Source organism: Ranitomeya imitator, chromosome 1, assembly GCF_032444005.1.
Source record: "Ranitomeya imitator isolate aRanImi1 chromosome 1, aRanImi1.pri, whole genome shotgun sequence".
Taxonomy (NCBI): domain Eukaryota; kingdom Metazoa; phylum Chordata; class Amphibia; order Anura; family Dendrobatidae; genus Ranitomeya; species Ranitomeya imitator.
In genome coordinates, this window is record NC_091282.1 from 735842945 (window position 1) to 735870231 (window position 27287).

The following is a 27287-nucleotide window of genomic DNA, read 5'->3' on the forward strand; positions in this document are numbered from 1 at the left end:
CAGTAAAAGTGATTTGGAACTTGATTCTTCAAGTCAGTACCAGTATGGCGATACAAAAAAGTGTATAAAAAGCAGTTGAAAGAAGTATTTTTTTCTAAGTAAATATATTTCTAAAGGTGCTATTGACATGAAATATTCTCCCCAGATATTGGTAACAGCCCATCCAATTCACACAGGCAAAGAAATCAAATCATAGATGTCCATAAATTATGTGTAATAATGAGAAATAACACCGGAAAAAGTATTGAACACATTAAGAAAGAGAGGTGCAAAAACCATGGAAAGTCATGACACCAGCTAAAATTTATCAGTAATCAGAGAAAGCAGTCCTGCAAATTAGTGAAAAATATCATCTGGTTCAACTGATATAAAAAGGTGTCTTATTACCGAGGTGCCACACAAGAAACATCTCATGATGGGTAAACCCAGTGAGCAGTCTCAAGACATTTGCAAGCTTATTGTTGAAAAACATACTGATTGCATTGGTTACAGAGGAATGTTTAAACTACTGAAGGTTCCAGTAAGCACTGTTAGGGCCATAATCCAGAAGTGGAAAGAGCATCATTTCAGCATAAACCGGCCAAGACTAGGTGCTCCCTGCAAGATTTCAGACAAATCGGTTAAAAGAATTATCAGAAGAGATGACCAAGAGCCAAGAACGACCTGTGGAAAGCTACAGAAAATCCGTGAATCAGCAGGTACAATTGTTTCAAAGAAAATTATAAATAATGCACTCAACCTTCATAGCCCCTATGGATGCTCATGACACAAGACTACATTCCTAAACAAAAAGCATATTTAAATACATTTACAGTTTGCTCAACAACATTTAGACAAGCCTGTGAAACACTGGGAGAATATAGTCTGGTCAGATGAGGCTAAATTTGAACTCTTTGGATGTCATAATATACACTATGTGTGGAGACCAAAAGGCACTGCATGTTTCCACCAAAACACCATACCAACAGTGAAGTTTGGAGCTGGGAGCATCATGGTGTTGGGCTGTTTTTCAGCTTACGGCACTGACAAACTTCATGTAATTGAAGGAAGGATGAATGAACAAATGTACAGAGACATTCTTGATAAAAAAAAATCTGCTGCCATCTACCGGGATGATGAAGATAAAACTAGAATGTGCATTTCAGAAAGACAATGATCCCAAACAAACAGCCAAAAAAACTCGAAAGCTCAGAGTTCATAGAAGGCGCCCATGGGACCTTAAGGATGTTAAGAGTGTTTGTGTGGAAGAATGGTCCAAAATCGCACCTGAGTAATGGCTGGGACTAGTTTCTCCATACAGGAGACATCTTGAATAGAGATGGGCTGACTCCTGGATGTTCAGTTTCGGCTGAACAATTAAGAAAAATAAAGTCCGGGTTCGAGTACCAGAACCAGGGCCAGCTTCAGGTTTTTGAGGGCCCTGCTCGAAAGAGTCTCAGTGGGGCCCCCTTTAACACATACTATGATTCATAATGCACAGATACAGCAGAGAAATATAGGTATAGTACAATGCCAGATTTCACTTCTTATATGAGTGATAGCTATTGTAAATTCTACAATACCACACAGCAGAGGGGATTTATATAAGTCAACCCCTTATATTCCAATTTTTGCAACCTACTCCCTCTTCCTCAGTTACCAGTAGACATACATTGAATATGAAAATTTTTTAATGGAAAACTTTTTAAAGTAAACTTTAAAAAGTATTAACGTAGAAAATTTGTAAAATTGCAAAATGGGTAGCATATAGCACAGCTACGTAGTATATAGCACAGCCCACGTAGTATATATCACAGCCCACGTAGTATATATCACAGCCCACGTAGTATATAGCACAGCCCACATAGTATATAACAAAGCCCACGTAGTATATGGCACAGCCCACGTAGTATATCGCACAGCCCACGTAGTATATTGCATAGCCCGCATAGTATATAACACAGCCACGTTTTATATAACAGCCTACGTAGCATATAACAGCCCACGTAGTATATGACACAGCCCACGTAGCATATAGCACAGCCATGTAGTCTATAGTACAGCCCGCACCTCAACCCTCCCCCCCCCCCCCCCCACCCGGAGAATAGCCCTACAGTCCAGTACTCACTGTTATGGTAAAACATAAAAAAACACTCCACCTCTCCTCATGCCAGCGCCACCCTGCTCCTGTCTCAGCGGCTGCACTGCCTGGCACACAGTGAGTGCGCAATGACGTCATCGCGCACCCGCAGTAACAGAGGCAGAGTGAGTAATGATAGGAGAGGGAGAATCAGCTGATGTTCTCTCCTCCATCATTGCTTTGAACTGTACCGGCAGACACCAGTATAGTTCAATGCGGCGGGGGAGTTGGCGCTGGCAGCAGGCAGGCCCCCCTACCTCACAGGGGCCCCATAGCGGTTTCATGACGTGCTGCTAGCTGACTGCCCCTGGGGGAGCAGGTGCCCTAGGCAGCTGCCGGCCCTGCCTGTAGGGGCCCCCTGGAGCCTCAGTGTATTATACTGTGAATGGGCCCCCCGTCTCGCCAGGGCCCCGGCACTTGCCTGGGTGCACCAGGTGCTGATGTCGGCCCGGACCAGAACAGTACCTGGACCAAACCCGGGCCCCATTCACTTGAATGGGGGGCCCGAACATCCAGTGTTTGCCATGCTGTCATGTGCATGACAGCGCAGCAAACACTGCTTCTGATTGGCAGTAAAATCATTACCGTCGGTCAGACAGCCGCGGTTACCACACTGTCAAATATCAGCGTGAGCCCCTGCAGCTGTGATCGGACGTAAAAAGTTTACCTCCGGTCACTGGCATCAGCTGATGGGACCACTGCTCCCAACAGCCAACACCTGCTGCCGCTAATAACAGTGAGAGCAGGCGGCGGCTGATAAATACTCCTAAGTAAATGATTAATTGTATTGGTGATCATAGATGTTGTAGGGAGTTACATCCTTATGGCACGTGGTGGGACCAGTTAGACATTACTTATGTTACTTTGACGTCTACCTGCCAATCATCTGAATAACTGTTGTCTGTATTTCCATTGTATTCATAGCTTTGTCGCCTGGTGTGAATATGCTCGTCACACTGTCCTTTTCTGTAAAAAAAGAATGTCACTGGATTTTTTTTCATTAAAATGCACTACCTCCTCCAATTGCCGCTGGTCCACTGATTCTGGAATAGTTTTTCTTTCTATGCCCCTCCGCTCCATAGTTATGTGTATGGTAATAAGGAAGTAAATGTTCCCTTCAACCTACTGGGTGTAAGCCACAGAACTTCAGTCCTAGAGGAGAAAAAGCAAAACGCAATGTGTTATACATTCAGTCAGATGAAGGGAGAATGTTTTTCTTTATTCCTGGGGAGCGTAACGGAGGGCGCTAAAAAAATAATTGTGCTACAATCAGTGGAGCAGCAGCAATTGGAGGAGGTCCAGTGAAAGGTCCATTTTATTATATTTTTCTATTTTTTTTTTTATAATTAGATATATACACTTTTTTAGAAGTATACATTTTATATATTGTATAGTGCCATTTATTCCATGGCACTTTACATGTGAGGAGGGGTATAAATAATAAAAAACAAGTCCAGTAATCTTAAACAATACAAGTCACAACTAATACAGGAGGGGGGACCCTGCCTCTGAGGGCTCACAATCTACAAGGGATGGGTGAGGATACACTAGGCGAGGGTAGAGCTGGTCGTGCAAAAGTTTTGTGGTTACTGTAGGTTGTATGCTTGTCGGGAAAGGTAGGTCTTCAGGTTCCTTTTGAAGGTTTCCATGGTAGGCGAGGGTGATATGTTGTGGCAGAGCGTTCCAGAGTAGGGGGATGCGCGGGAGAAATCTTGTATGTGATTGTGGGAAGAGTAGAGAAGGAGCTTTTGTGATAATCGGAGGTTGCGTGAAGGTAAGTACTGGAAGACTAGGTCACAGATGTATGCCATGGTTAGGGTTTTGAATCTGAGTCTCTGGGTAATGGGGAGCCAGTGCTGGGATTGACAGAGGGGAGAGGCCGGGGAATAGCGGGGGGACAGGTGGGCAGCAGAGTTTAGAATAGATTGGAGGAGTGCAAGAGTGTTCGAGGGGAGGCCACAGAGCAGGAGGGTGCAGTAGTCAAAGCGGGAGATGATGAGGGCATGGACTAGGGTTTTTGCAGATTCTTGGTTTAGGAATGTATGGATCCGTGAAATATTTTTGAGTTGAAGTTGGCAAGAAGTGGAAAGGGCTTGGATATGTGGTTTGAAGGAGAGATCAGAGTCAAGGATTACCCCAAGGCAGTGAGTTTGTGGGACTGGGGAGAGTGACCAACCTTTTACTTTAATGGATAGGTACGTTGGGGGGGGGGGGGGGTAAAGTGAGATGGGGCAAAGATGATGAATTCTGTTTTGTCCATATTAAGTTTTAGAAATCTAGCACAGAAGAAGGATGAAATAGCGGACAGACATTGTGGGATTCTGGTTAGTGGGGTGGTAATATCTGGTCCAGAGATGTAGATCTGTGTGTCATAAGAAAAGAGGTGATGCTGCAAGCCATGAGATTCTATGAGCTGTCCCAGACCAAAGGTGTAAATGGAGAAGAGCAGGGGCCCTAGGACTGAACCTTGTGGGACTCCGAGAGATATGGGGCGTGGTGAGGAGGTGGTGTGGGAGTTGCTGAATGCCCGGTCTGTTAGGTATGATGAAATTCAAGATAGGGCCAAGTCTGTGATGTCAGGAGATGAGAGGGTCTGTAGTAATAAGGAATGGTCCACTGTGTCAAAGGCAGAGGACAGTTCCAGGAGGAGGAGGACAGAGTAGTGTCACTTGACTTTGGCGGTTAGGTGATTGGTGACTTCAGTTAAGACAGTTTTAGTGGAGTGATGCGCGCGGAAGCCAGATTGTAAGCGGTCGAAGAGGGAGCAGGAAGACAGTTCAAAATGGACGTGTTGTTCCAGTAATTTTGAGGCATAGGGGAGAAGTGATATAGGGCGGTAGCTAGATACAGAGGATGGGTCAAGAGAGGGCTTTTTGAGGAGGGGTGAGATTGAGGAATGTCTTTGAAGCATGAGGGGAACCACCAGTTGTTAGTGACAGGTTGAAGGTTAGGGTTGACAGGTTAGGGTTGGGATGAAGACTGTGATGAGGTTTGAGATGAAGTGGGATGGGATCGGGTCAAGTGCACAGGTGGTTAGATGTTATTTTGAGAGTAGAGTGGAGTGGAAAGACGATCTTCTGTAATGGTAGAGAAGTTGGTTTTGGAGGAGGAGGGCTGAACATTTACGAGGAGGAGGGGCTCTGGGGGTTGTAGGCCAAAGCTTTCTCTCATGTTCTCAATCTTCTGCTTGAAAAATGAGGCAAAGTCTTCAGCTGAGATGTGTAGAGGGAGGAGGTGCTGGGGGACCGAGAAGAGAATTGAAAGTGTTAAATAGATGTTTAGTGTTGTGAGACAGGGAGGGTATGAGAGATGAGAAGTAGGTTTCTTTTGCTGCAGTGAGTGTGGACTTGAAAGTAGTGAGGGACTGTTTGAATGCGATAAAGTGCTCGTTGGAGTGGGATCTATTCTGTCTCCGCTCAGCAACCCTAGAAGCCCGGCTCAGTTTTTTGGTCAGTCTGGTGTGCCAGTGGTGTCTGTTGATTTTGCGATATATATAAAACTTTCTTCTCACCCCCAATGTGAGTGGTCTTTTTTTTGTCCTTTCTCATTTTCGGGTTCTCAACCTGAGGACTGGAAGTTTGAGGTTTCTGGGCAGGATCTTCGTTGTTCCCAGCATTGCGCTTTTCTAGACAGCGAATTCAGATATTGCACCTGGGATCTGTTGTAGCCATTTTCCCAATATATTATTATTATATTACTTGCCTGTTTTTTTTATCCGTCATATTTGCCAACAGTGGCATCTATGCATATAGTTTACATCACGTGCTGTCCAAATAACACTGGAGGTGTTACTCTGCAATACCCTTCCATTGCAATCTTATTCCTATCCATTTGTCTGTAGGTTTCTGCATAGGTTCCTTGTAGTTTTCCAGAAATAGAAGAGTCCATGGTCAGCATGTCCTTGCCCTTTATATCTTTAGTTGCTGGCACAGGAATTCTGAGTAATGATTTATTACACTATTCAAAACGGCATTCTTGCATACCTATATTTTCATATTAGCGTGCTTACGTGTGTCCTCAAGCAGCTGGAGGTGACCAGACTCGTGGCTCCGAGCCCTTGTGTTATGAAGGGACATTCATCCCTATACAGCCAGATGCAGGTTTCTCTCTTCTTTCCCCAGTACTCATAGTGGTGACATTTATCCTTCCACACTGCGGAGACTCTGCACAAACTATTTTACTCATCTGAATGCCGCTCTGCATGGATTTCTGCAAACAGCATTCAGATGAATGTGACATTAAAAAATACATAAAATAATTTTGTAACATTTATTTGAAATGTCTTCCTTTATAAATGTTGACTTATGCAGGTAATATTACATGCAAACCAATCAAATAATCCAGGATCCCCTCTATGAAGCGCATAAGCCTGAAAATGTCTTGTTGTGGTTTAAAGCTAAAGCTGTGCCAATTTTTCATATTGCAATTGAGTAATTTATTTTTTCTTTTATTATTCTAAGTAATTTTTCCTACAGAAGAAGTAAAAATAAAAAACCCTACAACTTTATGCTACTACTTCTTGTATATTTTATGATGAATACTTTTAATCATTTATAAAATAGGAAGAAAAAAAAAACTCATTGTAAGCGATCCGCTTGGGACATTAAGCTCTTCTTTACACAGTAGTAAATCACCAATATAGCTGGTCCCATAGGAAAACATATGCTGCAATGTTGCCGATCAGCCACTAGAGATGTTAGATACACATGATGGCTCTGGCATGATTAGGAATGTGACATAAAACCAAAAGGAGGTGGGGAGCAAAAAGTTATATTAGGCTGCATTCACACGGCTGCATTTCATGATCTGTGATTTCCAGACTCTGTGCGAGTTTGTGTAGGGATTGGGATTTCCAGACCATTATATCACTTTCTAATTCAGAGCTGTGTAGTTAAAGGGAACCTGTCACCCCGAAAATCGTGGGTGAGGTAAGCCCACCGGCATCAGGGGCTTATCTACAGCATTCTGTAATGCTGTAGATAAGCCCCCGATGTTACCTGAAAGAGGAGAAAAAGACGTTAGATTATACTCGCCCAGGGGCGGTCCCGCTGCTGGTCCGGTCGGATGGGTGTCTCTGGTCCGCTGCGGTGCCTCCCATCTTCATTCCAAGACGTCCTCTTCTGATCTTCAGCTCCGGCGCAGGCGTACTGCGCCGGAAAGGTCAGAGAGGCCCGGCGCCTGCGCACTGCAGTACTTTGCTCTGCCCTTCAGCCGTGGCTGAAGATCAGAAGAGGACGTCTTGGAATGAAGATGGGAGGCGCCGCAGCGGACCAGAGACACCCATCCGACCGGACCAGCAGCGGGACCGCCCCTGGGTGAGTATAATCTAACGTCTTTTTCTCCTCTTTTAGGTAACATCGGGGGCTTATCTACAGCATTACTGAATGCTGTAGATAAGCCCCTGATGCCGGTGGGCTTACCTCACCCGCGATTTTTGGGGTGACAGGTTCCCTTTAAGCCAAACCACCGACTCCTCAATTTCCCTGACTTTCGACTCCACGACTCCCGACTGCCCAGTACTGCCTCTCTACTGAGCATTTACATAAAGTGCAGTACAGATTCATCTCATCTACAACTCCACAGCACTGGTCACTACTGAGCATGTACATAAAGTGCTGAACAGATTCATCTCAACTCTGACCCCACAGCATTGGTCACTACTGAGCATGTACATAAAACGCAGCACAGATTCATCTCATCTACAACTTCACAGCACTGGTCACTATGGAGCATGTACATAAAGCGCAGCACAGATTCATCTCAACTCTGACTCTACAGCACTGGTCACTACTTAGCAATTACATAAAAAGTGCAGCACAGATTCATTAAATCAGGAACAGAGCAGATATTTATAGAACATTTCATGACTTTCCCAAATTCTAATGAAAACATTAACAGCACGTCCTGCATTGTACTACTGTACACAATTTATTATATATTTTAGGAGTCAGGCCATTTTATACTGACTCCACCAGAATGGACACGGACTTCCACTCCAGAGCCCTGCTTCCTATACATTGTATCTAGATTAGAATTTCTTCCTCTGCAAAGAAAGAATCCACAAATCTCTGCCCATCCAAACACTGAAATATTCCCATCTTCGCAGCCTTTGGATATGTCATAAACATGCACTAAGTATGGGCCCTGCATCTATACAACAACGGGTCACTGATGTCCTCCACTGTCAGTGGTGAGGGGGTCCCCATAAATTCATATCAGAAATCCAACCACCTCTGCCATGAATGGGGTCCTGTTCTTGACTTGTATCTACTGTGCATTCATGGCTTTTTCTATGGAATATCCCTATACAAAAGGAGTAATATTTGTATCTCTGGTACCAATGTGCTGGAAGTGTTTAATATCTATATGTGCAGTATAGGCAATGACCACCCAGGATCTTGGATATTCAATATACTGTAGTAACCGGTGTGTATATATGTATTTTTCAGTTTCTGATTCCCTCTAGATAAAAAATTAGGTTGGAAATCTCCTGTTTTGCTAAGTGACGGTAATATGGACTGCAATGAACAGTACGAGGGTATGAAGACTTTATCATCTTGCTTGGAGTTTTGCTGGCTGACATAGTGAACTGCTAATTTACAGCTTGTTAAAAGCCCTCCTGGAGTGAAGAAGGCCCCCACTGAATGTTCTCCCATCTCAGTGTCAAGTCCACGTGACTGCTGCCTTAGTCATGGTTCTATTTGTGGAGTCGGCTGCAGTGGCCACGGTGTAATCCATACTGGTCCTGCAGAGAAAGCTCTTAACGGGAATTCAGCAGACTGCGCGGTGCTTGCTGCGCACCTACCGTAGGAACGTGAAAATGCAGCACCTACTGGAGGTTCTGCAGGGCATGATGGATTCCTTGTATCTAGCAGTGCTGACCATGGAGTCTAGGCTAGGCCTAGCACAGTGTGCAGGGTGGGAGAGGAGGGACAGCTGCTGGGGGGAATATGGGAATATGACAAATGTGGAGTCAGGTGTTCCATTCGTGGGGAATGCATTTAAACGCTCCATTTCCAGAACTCCTACCAACGGAAGCTTTTCACTGCTAAAGGAATGTTTCCTGCCAGTGATATCATGGTTACCAGAAATAATCATTAACCTTTCATTACTAAAATGGAAAGCTAATGAATTCCGGAATGATTTAGGGAGAAAACCCTTCCCTACAATGTATTATGTGGGATAAAGTGATTAGGACAAGATGCACTTCAGTGTATTCTTCTAGGCTCAGGAGATTCACTTACTGAGCACTCCCTGGTACGTGGACTTCAGTCCATCAGGCGGAGATCCATGGATCCAAATTAAACTTCATTTAGTTGGAGACGACATTGATAAGATTGGCGTTTTCCAGGTTGTTTATGGGGAAGGGGAATATACCACATAAGAGACGGACCATAGAGAAGATACTGGGTAGGAGACCGATGCATCCTGAGGAAGCTTTAATGTCGAGAAGTAAAATAGCTCTGACTGTAAGCGAGGTCCTGGACAATCCCTTTAAGAGTGGCCACAATAGTGTAATTATTTGCTCCCTTCCTTCACGGGTAGTCCACTTCTTTTACTTTTGGTGACCTGTTCTTGGGATAGTCCCCTACACTGTCACGTTGCTACTGTGAATCAGCTCCTATTCTCTTCAATAGGAGCTGATCTGCAGCATTCAGCAGAGTCCTCTAAACAGTATACGGAGCGTTGATGCTCTGCTCCATACACTGTTTACATCTGGCTGCTGTTGGAGCTGATCGTGGGTGGGACAGGTGTCGGACCCCCACCAATCTTATGTCGATGACCTATCCCAAGTATGGGTCATCAGTATATAAGGAGTGGAAAACCCCTTTAAACTGTATCTGTTATCAGATTTCACCAGAGTGCATACATTTACTAAATGGATCTCGTAGATCTGATGAGACTGGTGTACTTACTTTAACAATTATCAGAATGGCTGGTATAATCCTTTGGCAAAATTTTCCCTTCCCAGTTGTAAAACAAATTATGAGTCCAGCTGCATATTAGTATGACATACAGCCATTCCTGCATGGATTCCCAAAGCAAGTACTCCTGCCTCATCAGGACTGAGACCTTATTAATATTGCATGCAGTGTGTATTTTGATATCTAGGAACAGATCCACTTTAAACTGACTGTAATACGACTGCATTTTGACGTTGGCAGCATAGCCATTATTCACACCACCCCTGAAGTTTCAATGTACCAAACCTGGATTAATCTTGTATTCTATCCTAACAAATGCTCCTGTGTTATAATGGGTAATCATGTTATATGGGTTAGGTCCCCCAAACCAGTGGGGTGCTCACCAGTAATGAGGAGAAGGGGTATCAAGTCTTCTGTGTTAAAGGAGAACTCCCTGGAAATTTCTGTAAACTTGTCTAAATGTGTATATAAGGTGATTGAAATAATAAACTCCCCATCACCGTCACCTCTGGTTTCCAGCTCTGCTCCTGACCTCTTCTTAGTCACACTGGGCTTTCTGTGTGAACCGGAATTGTCTCTTATAATGTAAGTCTATGAACGGTGAGAACGAGGCTCTATAGACGGACATTGGATCAGAGACTTCCCCTTCAGACATAACCCCAATGTGAATTTAATGAGTCAAGAGGTCTGTGTTTTCTTGATTGGTGGGGATATTAGTGATTATATGGTTAGCCACAGGATAGATGATACATTGTGATTTCATGCCAACCCCTTTAAGAAGGACCTGTCACCTCCTGGGAAACTTAATGAAGTAAAAGGTGACCAAAATATAAAACTCATTTCAAATGTATATAATAAGGAAAACTGAAAAAAATATTTATAATTTAGTGATAACTCTAATGCTTTTAGAAAGGGAGACTGAAGTTGGACTCACTGCTGTCGAACTATTTTGACAGCTTTTTGAGTCTCCTTTGTGACAAAACACTCTGGGATCGCCTTTGCTGGGGTCAAAGGACACGTGGTTTGTGCATTGAATCTGAGGCGTACAGCAGGTTTCTGAGCAGGCTGACCTCAGGTCAGATTTATTAACGTGAAAGCAACACAAAAAACAAAACATAAAAATAAACCCTAGCCTGTCCGGCACTAACTAAACAAATACGTTGCTATCTCAACAACTGGGGGGGCTTCTCCCACCCAGCTAACATCATACAGATCTTGAGCAGAGCTCTTCACTCACGTTTGTCTCACACAGGCAGGCAATCTGTGTGCCCCAGGCAGACACTGGAAACACCCAGCTGGTCATCTTTTATTCCTGCAATCATTAACCCATTAGCACCCTGAAGATACTGAGTGGCCTAATTCACATAGGACAAACACCTGGGTGAGATATACCTGCCTCCATCTACCACACCAGCATGAGTCTTACACCTTGCTTGTGAACTGTGAGATACCTCTGTGACTTACAGGAGTATTCCCATCACCAAGATCCTACCCCAATATGTAGTAGATGCAATAATAATATTAGCAAATACCTTCAAATAGAAATGTAGTATAGTTTTTTGATCCACTAAGTCTCTTTCCTCATGTGCAGGCGTTGGGTATACATGGTTACGACCACTGATATAGCGACAGGTGTTAGTGGATATAACCATGGATACCTAAGGTCCTGCAATACCTGCACATGAAGAAAGAGGTATAGGGAATCGGAAAAACTATACTAAATTTCTAATTGTGCCAAAAGGAGAGCAATTCAGAGCAATGATTTATAAAACAAACTTTAATTGTCATAAATAATACAAAAACATATATCAAAATATTACACTATCTAATGACTAGAGCACAGGATGAATGTCCCAGGAATGCTGGAAAAGCGCCCATCCCCCCGCTCCCCCAGATGTAAATACCCTTGTAATGGTATGCATAAGAAAAAGCACCTACACTATCCAACCAAAGTCACCCCAAAGCAGTGGGACTCTATAGTAATGCCATTAAGTATGGTGGTGGAAAAAGGGTGCTAGCACTTACCACTACACAGAGGTAGGGGGGGCGGTCAGGCGATGGTCCCCAACGCACGTTTCGTGGCCACCAGTGCCACTTCCTCAGGGGGATAACCATGTACTGCCTAACGGGACCTTAAAATAGCCCTTGGCCCCGGTCACATGGTACACAGCAGCCAATCACAGTGGCGCCATCGGCACATGTGCATTGTGTCCGGCAAGTCCCAGCAGTGGAAATCAGCGTCAGACCAGGTGCGCACGCCCAGGACAAAGAAAAAAAAAAAAAAAGGTCCGGAGCGCACACACCGAGCCCTAAGACGCCGGTCCACACAGGGACAGGACGAATCACAGCGCAATGCGCACGGCCACTGGTGAGGGAAAATACTAAAAGTGCACAATATAAGTATAAAAGCTACTCCCTCCACATCCACTACTCATAGCTGCTACCAATACAGGACAATTGGGGACCCATCAAAAATACAGCTCACAATAAAAACCGGTAAATGAACAAGTATACAAAGTGGAACTAAACCGTTTTCTATACATCGGCATCACATTATAGTGGAAAAAGTGCATCGCTTCAGTTTAACAGTCTTCATAGTAAGAATATTTGTCCCATTCTCTCTGAAGCAGATGTCTTGATGAGTCCACTTTGCCCCGGTTTGGATGGTATCCACGCTGGTTACTTAAATGGAGCCAAGGACATATTCAAAAGGCATACCTTAAGGCCACGGATCAATTATTATCACTAATAATGTAAATAAACCAGAGGTTAAAATCACAAACACAAACATAAAAACAAATGCTAAAACCAAAAAATCCCGAACCATACAGGGGTTAAGGACGCCCAGGGCTGGAAGGGTCATATATTTAAATACAAAAGGAGGCAGAGGATGACACCTTGGCACACACACAAATAAGCAATAAATAATAAGGAGTACAAAGGGTACCAGGGATTCCCAGCCAGTCTCCCATGCTGGTCCCTGCCTAGCCTAAAGCTGCTTAGCATTCTGACGAGGGCAGGCACATTCTGCTTAGTGTGGCCGTTAAGTACTCATAAGTAGGGAGCAAAGCTCAGAGCCTCATTCAGACCCGCTGGTGACATAGTACCAAGTCTAACTATCCACCTAGTTTCCTTTTGTGCTAGAAGTTTTTTATTGTCCCCACCCCGAATACCCAAGTGCAAGGCATCAATACCCCTCACCTTTAATAGATTTGCATTGCACTTATGGTGCCGCAAAAAATGTCGTGGAATGGGTTTCAGATCTGACGTGTCGGTCACTGTCTTGGCAGCACCAATGTCCCGGACATGCTCACGGACACGGACTCTCAGCTCCCGTGTGGTAAGACCTATGTAAATCATGGGACACGGGCATGTCGCATAGTAGATTATATTGGTTGTGCCGCATGAAATCCGTTCCCTGATGTCAAATTCTCTCGTTCCATCAGTAGAAGTGAAACTAGAGCATCGTAGGACATTGGTGCAGGCAAGACAGTGACCGCAGGGGAAACACCCCAAAGTGGGGCCCCTCGAACCAAATGGGTTACTCGGACTGGGGACATAGTGGCTACGCACCAGCAGGTCATTCAAATTTTTGCATCTCCTAGAGGTCATCTGAGGGTATGGGCCAAGGGAGGCCGCCAGAGAGGGCTCAGCCCCAAGAACTGACCAGTGCTTGGCAAGGATGGAGCGCATCCCATTCCACTCATGATTGTACGTAGAAATAAAGCGAATGGTGCCAGCCCCATCCCTGCCAATCTGCCGGTCACGTGGATGCAGTAGAGTCTCACGTGGGGTCTTTCTGGCACGATCATAACCATGTTTTATGGATCGCCGGCTATACCCCCGAGCCAAAAATCGGTCCCTGAGATCAGAGGCCTGTGCCTCAAACTTTGACTCAGAGGAACAGATTCGCCGCATCCTCAGGAATTGTCCGATCGGGACGGCCCTAACCGTGGACGGATCATGTGCCGATGAGGCATGCAACAGTGCGTTAACAGAGGTCGACTTCCTGAAGACATCCGCCTGGATGCGACGATGGTTGTCGATCTCAAGACGGACGTCCAGAAAGTCGACCGCGACCTCACTGTAAACATGCGTAAGTTTAATATTAAGAGTGTTGTTATTCACAGCACCCATAAAGTCCTGGAGCTGCTGGACAGTCCCATCCCACAAAAAAAGAATATCATCAATGAAGCGATACCAGCACAGCACATGGGACGCGGCCGGTGGGCCCTCGTCGCCAAAAAGGAATCTCTCCCAATAACCAAGGAAGAGATTAGCATACGAAGGCGCACAGGCCGCGCCCATGGCTGTGCCGCGCTTCTGTAAATAAAAAACGTCTTTAAAGACGAAAAAATTATGTGTGAGAACAAAGTCCAGCAGCTCAAGTACCAATCCACGTACAGGGCCGCCCAGATCGGAAGTCCCGAGGAAGAAGCGAACCGCCTCCAACCCACAAGAGTGTTCTATACAAGTATACAACCCTTCAACGTCAGCAGTGACGAGAAGGGTTGCTTTGTCCACAAGGATGCCGTCAACCCGCGCTAGGACATCCGTGGTGTCACGAATATAAGAAGGTAATGTCTGGACTAGTGGCTTCAGATAGAAATCAATAAATTGACACACACGGTCACATAAACCCCCAATCCCAGACACAATCGGACGTCCCGGGGGGTTGAGGGCATCCTTGTGGACTTTGGGCAACAAATAAAAAGTAGGAGTTCTGGGGGATCTGACCATCAAACCATCGAAGACCTTTTTGGGGATAATACCCCCCTCAAAAGCTCCAAATAGAACCTGCTCTAACTCCCGCAGGTATATCACCATCGGATTGGAGGACAACCTAATGTAGGTGTCAGAGTTCCGGAGCTGGCGAAATGCCTCACGCTCATATTTATCACTTGGCCAGACCACAATGTTCCCCCCCTTGTCCGCAGGCTTGAATACAACATCCCGCAATGATTGAAGCTGCCCGATAGCCTGCCGTTGTTTAGCGGTTAAGTTATCATAAGTACGCCTAGTAGACAGTTTTTTGAAATCCTCACTAACCAATCTAGTGAATACTTCGATTGCCGGGCTTAAGGACAAGGGGGGGAACCTTGTGGACCTGGGCAGGATAGAAGACGGAAAACTACTTACATTAGGACACTCCTGTTCCTCCAATAAGTCCTCCAAATCACGAAGTGCTTGTGCTTCAACTGCACTCATGGACTCTGATGTAGGATCCCTTCCATGCAGTTTTCTCAAAATCAATTTGCGGGAAAAGAGATGCAGGTCCTTTAGGGCTGTAAAATAGTCAAATGAATTTGTTGGAGAGAAAGTCAGACCCCTACTCAGAACATCCAACTGAGACTCAGTAAGTGCATGTGATGATAAGTTCAATACCTGGAGTCCACCCTGGCGACCACCCCGGGCCGTAGTTCCCCCAGCTCCCTTATTCCTGGTGTGTTGCCTGGTAGTCATCCTCTTATTGCCGGACTCAGACATTGAAACCTGTTCAGACTGAGAAGTGCTGGACCTGGCATCTTCCTCATGGTTGGATCTGCCAGAAAATGCTGAAGTGGATCTCGACCGGGAATAAGACATGTTCCTCGACCTTGGTCGAGAACGACCCCATGGGTTCCGCCATCTATATACTCTAGACTGCTGTTTGTCCAGAATATCACGGTTAAATTTTTTTGTTTTAGTTGTTTGAATGTCATGGGCCCACTTCTGCAAGTCGGCATCAATTTCTTCATTTAGTTTTTTTAGGGCATCACTTGACATATCCTTCTGCAGGCACACCTGTAACTCATCAATCTCCTTCTCAATTACTTCCAGAGATTCATGGTTCAACCGTTTAAGCAGAACCATGAACCCAAATGGGTCCCCAATTGTCCTGTATTGGTAGCAGCTATGAGTAGTGGATGTGGAGGGAGTAGCTTTTATACTTATATTGTGCACTTTTAGTATTTTCCCTCACCAGTGGCCGTGCGCATTGCGCTGTGATTCGTCCTGTCCCTGTGTGGACCGGCGTCTTAGGGCTCGGTGTGTGCGCTCCGGACTTTTTTTTTTTTTTTTTTCTTTGTCCTGGGCGTGCGCACCTGGTCTGACGCTGATTTCCACTGCTGGGACTTGCCGGACACAATGCACATGTGCCGATGGCGCCACTGTGATTGGCTGCTGTGTACCATGTGACCGGGGCCAAGGGCTATTTTAAGGTCCTATTAGGCAGTACATGGTTATCCCCCTGAGGAAGTGGCACTGGTGGCCACGAAACGTGCGTTGGGGACCATCGCCTGACCGCCCCCCCTACCTCTGTGTAGTGGTAAGTGCTAGCACCCTTTTTCCACCACCATACTTAATGGCATTACTATAGAGTCCCACTGCTTTGGGGTGACTTTGGTTGGATAGTGTAGGTGCTTTTTCTTATGCATACCATTACAAGGGTATTTACATCTGGGGGAGCGGGGGGATGGGCGCTTTTCCAGCATTCCTGGGACATTCATCCTGTGCTCTAGTCATTAGATAGTGTAATATTTTGATATATGTTTTTGTATTATTTATGACAATTAAAGTTTGTTTTATAAATCATTGCTCTGAATTGCTCTCCTTTTGGCATGGTTTGTTTTGAGCTGATTTGGTGAGGTCGGGGTCTTTTGGCGTATTTACTGCCAGACCCCGTGCGCTCACAATATGTATTTGGGAGTTTTGTATTCAATATTCTCTGTGTTTTTCACAGCTTTCCCATTCTTAGGCATGGACTTCCGTGCGCTTGACTGCACCTGGCGAGCACAGATTAATGATGTCTGTCTTGACAATGCTGACGGGGTGGTTGAGGGGTCCTCCAAAGAGTTGCAGGAGGTGGTACATCGTTTTAAGGAACTTTTACGTAAGAGGACTCGGACATGGTGGAACCATGAGTTCCTGGATATGTATATCCAGAAGGACCTTATCCCACGTGGGCTTCGTATCCAAGTGTTTCCGTCATTCCCTATCTTGGATGACAAGTTTAAAAATGATTGGGAGGAATTGACTAATACCTGCTCCAGGGGGTTCATGGTTCTGCTTAAACGGTTGAACCATGAATCTCTGGAAGTAATTGAGAAGGAGATTGATGAGTTACAGGTGTGCCTGCAGAAGGATATGTCAAGTGATGCCCTAAAAAAACTAAATGAAGAAATTGATGCCGACTTGCAGAAGTGGGCCCATGACATTCAAACAACTAAAACAAAAAAATTTAACCGTGATATTCTGGACAAACAGCAGTCTAGAGTATATAGATGGCGGAACCCATGGGGTCGTTCTCGACCAAGGTCGAGGAACATGTCTTATTCCCGGTCGAGATCCACTTCAGCATTTTCTGGCAGATCCAACCATGAGGAAGATGCCAGGTCCAGCACTTCTCAGTCTGAACAGGTTTCAATGTCTGAGTCCGGCAATAAGAGGATGACTACCAGGCAACACACCAGGAATAAGGGAGCTGGGGGAACTACGGCCCGGGGTGGTCGCCAGGGTGGACTCCAGGTATTGAACTTATCATCACATGCACTTACTGAGTCTCAGTTGGATGTTCTGAGTAGGGGTCTGACTTTCTCTCCAACAAATTCATTTGACTATTTTACAGCCCTAAAGGACCTGCATCTCTTTTCCCGCAAATTGATTTTGAGAAAACTGCATGGAAGGGATCCTACATCAGAGTCCATGAGTGCAGTTGAAGCACAAGCACTTCGTGATTTGGAGGACTTATTGGAGGAACAGGAGTGTCCTAATGTAAGTAGTTTTCCGTCTTCTATCCTGCCCAGGTCCACAAGGTTCCCCCCTTGTCCTTAAGCCCGGCAATCGAAGTATTCACTAGATTGGTTAGTGAGGATTTCAAAAAACTGTCTACTAGGCGTACTTATGATAACTTAACCGCTAAACAACGGCAGGCTATCGGGCAGCTTCAATCATTGCGGGATGTTGTATTCAAGCCTGCGGACAAGGGGGGGAACATTGTGGTCTGGCCAAGTGATAAATATGAGCGTGAGGCATTTCGCCAGCTCCGGAACTCTGACACCTACATTAGGTTGTCCTCCAATCCGATGGTGATATACCTGCGGGAGTTAGAGCAGGTTCTATTTGGAGCTTTTGAGGGGGGTATTATCCCCAAAAAGGTCTTCGATGGTTTGATGGTCAGATCCCCCAGAACTCCTACTTTTTATTTGTTGCCCAAAGTCCACAAGGATGCCCTCAACCCCCCGGGACGTCCGATTGTGTCTGGGATTGGGGGTTTATGTGACCGTGTGTGTCAATTTATTGATTTCTATCTGAAGCCCCTAGTCCAGACATTACCTTCTTATATTCGTGACACCACGGATGTCCTAGCGCGGGTTGACGGCATCCTTGTGGACAAAGCAACCCTTCTCGTCACTGCTGACGTTGAAGGGTTGTATACTTGTATAGAACACTCTTGTGGGTTGGAGGCGGTTCGCTTCTTCCTCGGGACTTCCGATCTGGGCGGCCCTGTACGTGGATTGGTACTTGAGCTGCTGGACTTTGTTCTCACACATAATTTTTTCGTCTTTAAAGACGTTTTTTATTTACAGAAGCGCGGCACAGCCATGGGCGCGGCCTGTGCGCCTTCGTATGCTAATCTCTTCCTTGGTTATTGGGAGAGATTCCTTTTTGGCGACGAGGGCCCACCGGCCGCGTCCCATGTGCTGTGCTGGTATCGCTTCATTGATGATATTCTTTTTTTGTGGGATGGGACTGTCCAGCAGCTCCAGGACTTTATGGGTGCTGTGAATAACAACACTCTTAATATTAAACTTACGCATGTTTACAGTGAGGTCGCGGTCGACTTTCTGGACGTCCGTCTTGAGATCGACAACCATCGTCGCATCCAGGCGGATGTCTTCAGGAAGTCGACCTCTGTTAACGCACTGTTGCATGCCTCATCGGCACATGATCCGTCCACGGTTAGGGCCGTCCCGATCGGACAATTCCTGAGGATGCGGCGAATCTGTTCCTCTGAGTCAAAGTTTGAGGCACAGGCCTCTGATCTCAGGGACCGATTTTTGGCTCGGGGGTATAGCCGGCGATCCATAAAACATGGTTATGATCGTGCCAGAAAGACCCCACGTGAGACTCTACTGCATCCACGTGACCGGCAGATTGGCAGGGATGGGGCTGGCACCATTCGCTTTATTTCTACGTACAATCATGAGTGGAATGGGATGCGCTCCATCCTTGCCAAGCACTGGTCAGTTCTTGGGGCTGAGCCCTCTCTGGCGGCCTCCCTTGGCCCATACCCTCAGATGACCTCTAGGAGATGCAAAAATTTGAATGACCTGCTGGTGCGTAGCCACTATGTCCCCAGTCCGAGTAACCCATTTGGTTCGAGGGGCCCCACTTTGGGGTGTTTCCCCTGCGGTCACTGTCTTGCCTGCACCAATGTCCTACGATGCTCTAGTTTCACTTCTACTGATGGAACGAGAGAATTTGACATCAGGGAACGGATTTCATGCGGCACAACCAATATAATCTACTATGCGACATGCCCGTGTCCCATGATTTACATAGGTCTTACCACACGGGAGCTGAGAGTCCGTGTCCGTGAGCATGTCCGGGACATTGGTGCTGCCAAGACAGTGTCCGACACGTCAGATCTGAAACCCATTCCACGACATTTTTTGCGGCACCATAAGTGCAATGCAAATCTATTAAAGGTGAGGGGTATTGATGCCTTGCACTTGGGTATTCGGGGTGGGGACAATAAAAAACTTCTAGCACAAAAGGAAACTAGGTGGATAGTTAGACTTGGTACTATGTCACCAGCGGGTCTGAATGAGGCTCTGAGCTTTGCTCCCTACTTATGAGTACTTAACGGCCACACTAAGCAGAATGTGCCTGCCCTCGTCAGAATGCTAAGCAGCTTTAGGCTAGGCAGGGACCAGCATGGGAGACTGGCTGGGAATCCCTGGTACCCTTTGTACTCCTTATTATTTATTCCTTATTTGTGTGTGTGCCAAGGTGTCATCCTCTGCCTCCTTTTGTATTTAAATATATGACCCTTCCAGCCCTGGGCGTCCTTAACCCCTGTATGGTTCGGGATTTTTTGGTTTTAGCATTTGTTTTTATGTTTGTGTTTGTGATTTTAACCTCTGGTTTATTTACATTATTAGTGATAATAATTGATCCGTGGCCTTAAGGTATGCCTTTTGAATATGTCCTTGGCTCCATTTAAGTAACCAGCGTGGATACCATCCAAACCGGGGCAAAGTGGACTCATCAAGACATCTGCTTCAGAGAGAATGGGACAAATATTCTTACTATGAAGACTGTTAAACTGAAGCGATGCACTTTTTCCACTATAATGTGATGCCGATGTATAGAAAACGGTTTAGTTCCACTTTGTATACTTGTTCATTTACCGGTTTTTATTGTGAGCTGTATTTTTGATGGGTCCCCAATTGTCCTGTATTGGTAGCAGCTATGAGTAGTGGATGTGGAGGGAGTAGCTTTTATACTTATATTGTGCACTTTTAGTATTTTCCCTCACCAGTGGCCGTGCGCATTGCGCTGTGATTCGTCCTGTCCCTGTGTGGACCGGCGTCTTAGGGCTCGGTGTGTGCGCTCCGGACCTTTTTTTTTTTTTTTTTTTTTTCTTTGTCCTGGGCGTGCGCACCTGGTCTGACGCTGATTTCCACTGCTGGGACTTGCCGGACACAATGCACATGTGCCGATGGCGCCACTGTGATTGGCTGCTGTGTACCATGTGACCGGGGCCAAGGGCTATTTTAAGGTCCTGTTAGGCAGTACATGGTTATCCCCCTGAGGAAGTGGCACTGGTGGCCACGAAACGTGCGTTGGGGACCATCGCCTGACCGCCCCCGCTACCTCTGTGTAGTGGTAAGTGCTAGCACCCTTTTTCCACCACCATACTTAATGGCATTACTATAGAGTCCCACTGCTTTGGGGTGACTTTGGTTGGATAGTGTAGGTGCTTTTTCTTATGCATACCATTACAAGGGTATTTACATCTGGGGGAGCGGGGGGATGGGCGCTTTTCCAGCATTCCTGGGACATTCATCCTGTGCTCTAGTCATTAGATAGTGTAATATTTTGATATATATTTTTTTGTATTATTTATGACAATTAAAGTTTGTTTTATAAATCATTGCTCTGAATTGCTCTCCTTTTGGCATGGTTTGTTTTGAGCTGATTTGGTGAGGTCGGGGTCTTTTGGCGTATTTACTGCCAGACCCCGTGCGCTCACAATATGTATTTGGGAGTTTTGTATTAAATTTCTAATTGGAGGTATTTGCTAAAATTATTATTACACCTACTACATATTGGGATAGGATCTTGCCATTGGGAATACATTTTTTAATGCTGGATGCAGTTTTGTAAGATGGAATCCTGTGTAATATGGAGCAGCAGGAGGAGGCTAGAAACAGCCAAATGTTTTCTTAAATAGTAAATTATGCAAATTGTCTCTTCAGAGAGGAAGAGAGCTAGAACTCTAGTGCCACCTATTGGAAGGTAGCAATCCTACAAGTCAATGTCGACCCTTTAACGAGCCTTGTCACATGACTTAGGATAATAACCAAACCAGAATCTCAAATAATCCCACCTTCCAATAGGTGGCACTAGAGTTCTAGCTCTCTTCCTCTCTGAAGAGACAATTTGCATAATTAGTATATTACCCAGAGGAGCATTGCGGCTTTAAGTCTCCTCATCTCGGCATGCTTAGCATGTCGATCTCCGCAAGGAGAAACGATACTTCTTGGATAACGATCTGAAGCCTCTCACACAGCCAAACCAGATCTCCACTTTGCACTGACGAGGGGCAGTACCCCGAAACACAGTGGCTGCAAATTGAGATTCTGGTTTGGCTATTATCCTAAGTCATGTGACAAGGCTCATTAAAGGGTCGACATTGACTTGTAGGATTGCGAAACGCGCGTCGGGTGTGGTGGGTCCTTCGTTTGCTCCTCCATAGGTAACTATGCCTTATTCACATTATCTGCGATGTATATGTTAGCTGCTTAAACATCTATTGTTCGCCCTCACTATGACCAAATAGTGTTGTTTTACTAAATTAACTATTTATATTGGTATAATTATAATTATCATATTGCACATTTGCACTATTCTCACTATTTGCATATGTGGGGCGATTTTTCTATGCAGCTGGTTATTGAGTATACAGTGGGGCAAAAAAGTATTTAGTCAGTCAGCAATAGTGCAAGTTCCACCACTTAAAAAGATGAGAGGCGTCTGTAATTTACATCATAGGTAGACCTCAACTATGGAAGACAAACTGAGAAAAAAAAATCCAGAAAATCACATTGTCTTTTTTTTAACATTTTATTTGCATATTATGGTGGAAAATAAGTATTTGGTCAGAAACAAAATTTCATCTGAATACTTTGTAATATATCCTTTGTTGGCAATGACAGAGGACAAATGTTTTCTGTAAGTCTTCACAAGGTTGCCACACACTGTTGTTGGTATGTTGGCCCATTCCTCCATGCAGATCTCCTCTAGAGCAGTGATGTTTTTGGCTTTTCGCTTGGCAACACGGACTTTCAACTCCCTCCAAAGGTTTTCTATAGGGTTGAGATCTGGAGACTGGCTAGGCCACTCCAGGACCTTGAAATGCTTCTTACGAAGCCACTCCTTCGTTGCCCTGGCGGTGTGCTTTGGATCATTGTCATGTTGAAAGACCCAGCCACGTTTCATCTTCAATGCCCTTGCTGATGGAAGGAGGTTTGCACTCAAAATCTCACGATACATGGCCCCATTCATTCTTTCATGTACCCGGATCAGTCGTCCTGGCCCCTTTGCAGAGAAACAGCCCCAAAGCATGATGTTTCCACCACCATGCTTTACAGTAGGTAACATAGTAACATAGTTAGTAAGGCCGAAAAAAGACATTTGTCCATCCAGTTCAGCCTATATTCCATCATAATAAATACCCAGATCTACGTCCTTCTACAGAACCTAATAATTGTATGATACAATATTGTTCTGCTCCAGGAAGACATCCAGGCCTCTCTTGAACCCCTCGACTGAGTTTGCCATCACCACCTCCTCAGGCAAGCAATTCCAGATTCTCACTGCCCTAACAGTAAAGAATCCTCTTCTATGTTGGTGGAAAAACCTTCTCTCCTCCAGACGCAAAGAATGCCCCCTTGTGCCCGTCACCTTCCTTGGTATAAACAGATCCTCAGCGAGATATTTGTATTGTCCCCTTATATACTTATACATGGTTATTAGATCGCCCCTCAGTCGTCTTTTTTCTAGACTAAATAATCCTAATTTCGCTAATCTATCTGGGTATTGTAGTTCTCCCATCCCCTTTATTAATTTTGTTGCCCTCCTTTGTACTCTCTCTAGTTCCATTATATCCTTCCTGAGCACCGGTGCCCAAAACTGGACACAGTACTCCATGTGCGGTCTAACTAGGGATTTGTACAGAGGCAGTATAATGCTCTCATCATGTGTATCCAGACCTCTTTTAATGCACCCCATGATCCTGTTTGCCTTGGCAGCTGCTGCCTGGCACTGGCTGCTCCAGGTAAGTTTATCATTAACTAGGATCCCCAAGTCCTTCTCCCTGTCAGATTTACCCAGTGGTTTCCCGTTCAGTGTGTAATGGTGATATTGATTCCCTCTTCCCATGTGTATAACCTTACATTTATCATTGTTAAACCTCATCTGCCACCTTTCAGCCCAAGTTTCCAACTTATCCAGATCCATCTGTAGCAGAATACTATCTTCTCTTGTATTAACTGCTTTACATAGTTTTGTATCATCTGCAAATATCGATATTTTACTGTGTAAACCTTCTACCAGATCATTAATGAATATGTTGAAGAGAACAGGTCCCAATACTGACCCCTGCGGTACCCCACTGGTCACAGCGACCCAGTTTTGAGACTATACCATTTATAACCACCCTCTGCTTTCTATCACTAAGCCAGTTACTAACCCATTTACACACATTTTCCCCCAGACCAAGCATTCTCATTTTGTGTACCAACCTCTTGTGCGGCACGGTATCAAACGCTTTGGAAAAATCGAGATATACCACGTCCAATGACTCACCGTGGTCCAGCCTATAGCTTACCTCTTCATAAAAACTGATTAGATTGGTTTGACAGGAGCGATTTCTCATAAACCCATGCTGATATGGAGTTAAACAGTTATTCTCATTGAGATAATCCAGAATAACATCCCTCAGAAACCCTTCAAATATTTTACCAACAATAGAGGTTAGACTTACTGGCCTATAATTTCCAGGTTCACTTTTAGAGCCCTTTTTGAATATTGGCACCACATTTGCTATGCGCCAGTCCTGCGGAACAGACCCTGTCGCTATAGAGTCACTAAAAATAAGAAATAATGGTTTATCTATTACATTACTTAAGGTACCTTCACACATAACGATATTGTTAACGATATCGTTGCTATTTGTGACGTAGCAACGATATCGTTAATGAAATCGTTATGTGTGACAGCGACCAACGATCAGGCCCCTGCTGGGAGATCGTTGGTCGCTGAATAAAGTCCAGAACTTTATTTCGTCGCTGGACTTCCTGCTGACATCGCTGGATCGGCGTGTGTGACACCGATCCAGCGATGTCTTCACTGGTAACCAGGGTAAACATCGGGTAACTAAGCGCAGGGCCGCGCTTAGTAACCCGATGTTTACCCTGGTTACCATGCTAAAAGTAAAAAAAAACAAACAGTACATACTTACCTACAGCTGTCTGTCCTCCAGCGCTGCGCTCTGCTCTCCTCCTGTACTGGCTGTGAGCCGGAAAGCAGAGCGGTGACGTCACCGCTCTGCTTTCCGGCTCCCAGACAGTACAGGAGGAGTGCAGAGAAGCAGAGCGCAGCGCTGGAGGACAGACGGCTGTAGGTAAGTATGTAGTGTTTGTTTTTTTTTACTTTTAGCATGGTAACCAGGGTAAACATCGGGTTACTAAGCGCGGCCCTGTGCTTAGTTACCCGATGTTTACCCTGGTTACCGGCATCGTTGGTCGCTGGAGAGCGGTCTGTGTGACAGCTCTCCAGCGACCAAACAGCGACGCTGCAGCGATCCGGATCGTTGTCGGTATCGCTGCAGCGTCGCTAAATGTGAAGGGGCCTTTAGTTCTCTTAGTACTCGTGGGTGTATGCCATCCGGACCCGGAGATTTATCTATTTTAATCTTATTTAGCCGGTTTCGCACCTCTTCTTGGGTTAGATTGGTGACCCTTAATATAGGGTTTTCATTGTTTCTTGGGATTTCACCTAGCATTTCATTTTCCACCGTGAATACCGTGGAGAAGAAGGTGTTTAATATGTTAGCTTTTTCCTCGTCATCTACAACCATTCTTTCCTCACTATTTTTTAAGGGGCCTACATTTTCAGTTTTTATTCTTTTACTATTGATATAGTTGAAGAACAGTTTGGGATTAGTTTTACTCTCCTTAGCAATGTGCTTCTCTGTTTCCTTTTTGGCAGCTTTAATTAGTTTTTTAGATAAAGTATTTTTCTCCCTATAGTTTTTTAGAGCTTCAATGGTGCCATCCTGCTTTAGTAGTGCAAATGCTTTCTTTTTACTGTTAATTGCCTGTCTTACTTCTTTGTTTAGCCACATTGGGTTTTTCCTATTTCTAGTCCTTTTATTCCCACAAGGTATAAACCGCTTACACTGCCTATTTAGGATGTTCTTAAACATTTTCCATTTATTATCTGTATTCTTATTTCTGAGGATATTGTCCCAGTCTACCAGATTAAGGGCATCTCTAAGCTGGTCAAACTTTGCCTTCCTAAAGTTCAGTGTTTTTGTGACTCCCTGACAAGTCCCCTTAGTGAAAGACAGGTGAAACTGCACAATATTGTGGTCGCTATTTCCTAAATGCCCAACCACCTGCAGATTTGTTATTCTGTCAGGTCTATTAGATAGTATTAGGTCTAAAAGTGCTGCTCCTCTGGTTGGATTCTGCACCAATTGTGAAAGATAATTTTTCTTGGTTATTAGCAGAAACCTGTTGCCTTTATGGGTTTCACAGGTTTCTGTTTCCCAGTTAATATCCGGGTAGTTAAAGTCCCCCATAACCAGGACCTCATTATGGGTTGCAGCTTCATCTATCTGCTTTAGAAGTAGACTTTCCATGCTTTCTGTTATATTTGGGGGTTTGTAACAGACCCCAATGAGAATTTTGTTACCATTTTTCCCTCCATGAATTTCAACCCATATGGACTCGACATCCTCATTCCCTTCGCTAATATCCTCCCTTAAAGTGGACTTTAGACAAGACTTTACATAGAGACAAACCCCTCCTCCTCTCCGATTTTTACGATCCTTTCTAAACAGACTGTAACCCTGTAAGTTAACTGCCCAGTCATAGCTTTCATCTAACCATGTCTCGGTTATTCCCACTATGTCAAAGTTACCTGTAGATATTTCTGCTTCTAGTTCTTCCATCTTGTTTGTCAGGCTTCTGGCGTTTGCGAGCATGCAGTTTAGAGGATTTTGTTTTGTTCCAATCTCCTCACTGTGGATTGTTTTAGAAATGTTCTTACCTCCTTTCTGAGTATGTTTTCCTGGGTCGTCTTTGTTCGAGTCTAATGTTTTTCTTCCCGTCCCCTCTTCTTCTAGTTTAACGCCCTCCTGATGAGTGTAGCGAGTCTTCTGGCGAATGTGTGTTTCCCAGGTTTGTTGAGGTGTAGTCCGTCTCTGGCGAGGAGTCCATCATACCAGTAATTCACACCGTGGTCCAGGAATCCAAATCCTTGTTGTCTGCACCATCGTCTTAGCCAGTTGTTTGCATCAAGGATCCTGTTCCATCTCCTGGTGCCATGCCCGTCTACTGGAAGGATAGAAGAAAAAACTACCTGTGCATCCAGTTCCTTTACTTTCTTCCCCAACTCTTCAAAGGTATGGTGTTTGATGGATGCAACTCAGTATTCTTTTTCCTCCAAACACGACAAGTTGTGTTTCTACCAAACAGTTCCAGTTTGGTTTCATCAGACCATAGGACATTCTCCCAAAACTCCTCTGGATCATCCAAATGCTCTCTAGCAAACTTCAGACGGGCCCGGACATGTACTGGCTTAAGCAGTGGGACACGTCTGGCACTGCAGGATCTGAGTCCATGGTGGCGTAGTGTGTTACTTATGGTAGGCCTTGTTACATTGGTCCCAGCTCTCTGCAGTTCATTCACTAGGTCCCCCCGCATGGTTCTGGGATTTTTGCTCACCGTTCTTGTGATCATTCTGAC

At 45.0% G+C, this 27287-nt stretch overlaps 2 protein-coding genes across 2 annotated transcripts in view; both read left to right on the forward strand.

Annotated features, from left to right (window-relative positions):
• Positions 1-27287, forward strand: part of MNAT1 (MNAT1 component of CDK activating kinase) — a 191750-nt gene that overhangs the window by 142310 nt on the left and 22153 nt on the right. The window lies entirely within an intron of this gene.
• On the forward strand, positions 16770-18005 carry LOC138658069 (uncharacterized). Its single transcript, XM_069745633.1, has 2 exons — positions 16770-17550; positions 17651-18005. The coding sequence occupies exons 1-2, from the start codon at positions 16783-16785 to the stop codon at positions 17654-17656; spliced, it is 774 nt and encodes a 257-aa protein (XP_069601734.1). The 5' UTR covers positions 16770-16782; the 3' UTR covers positions 17657-18005.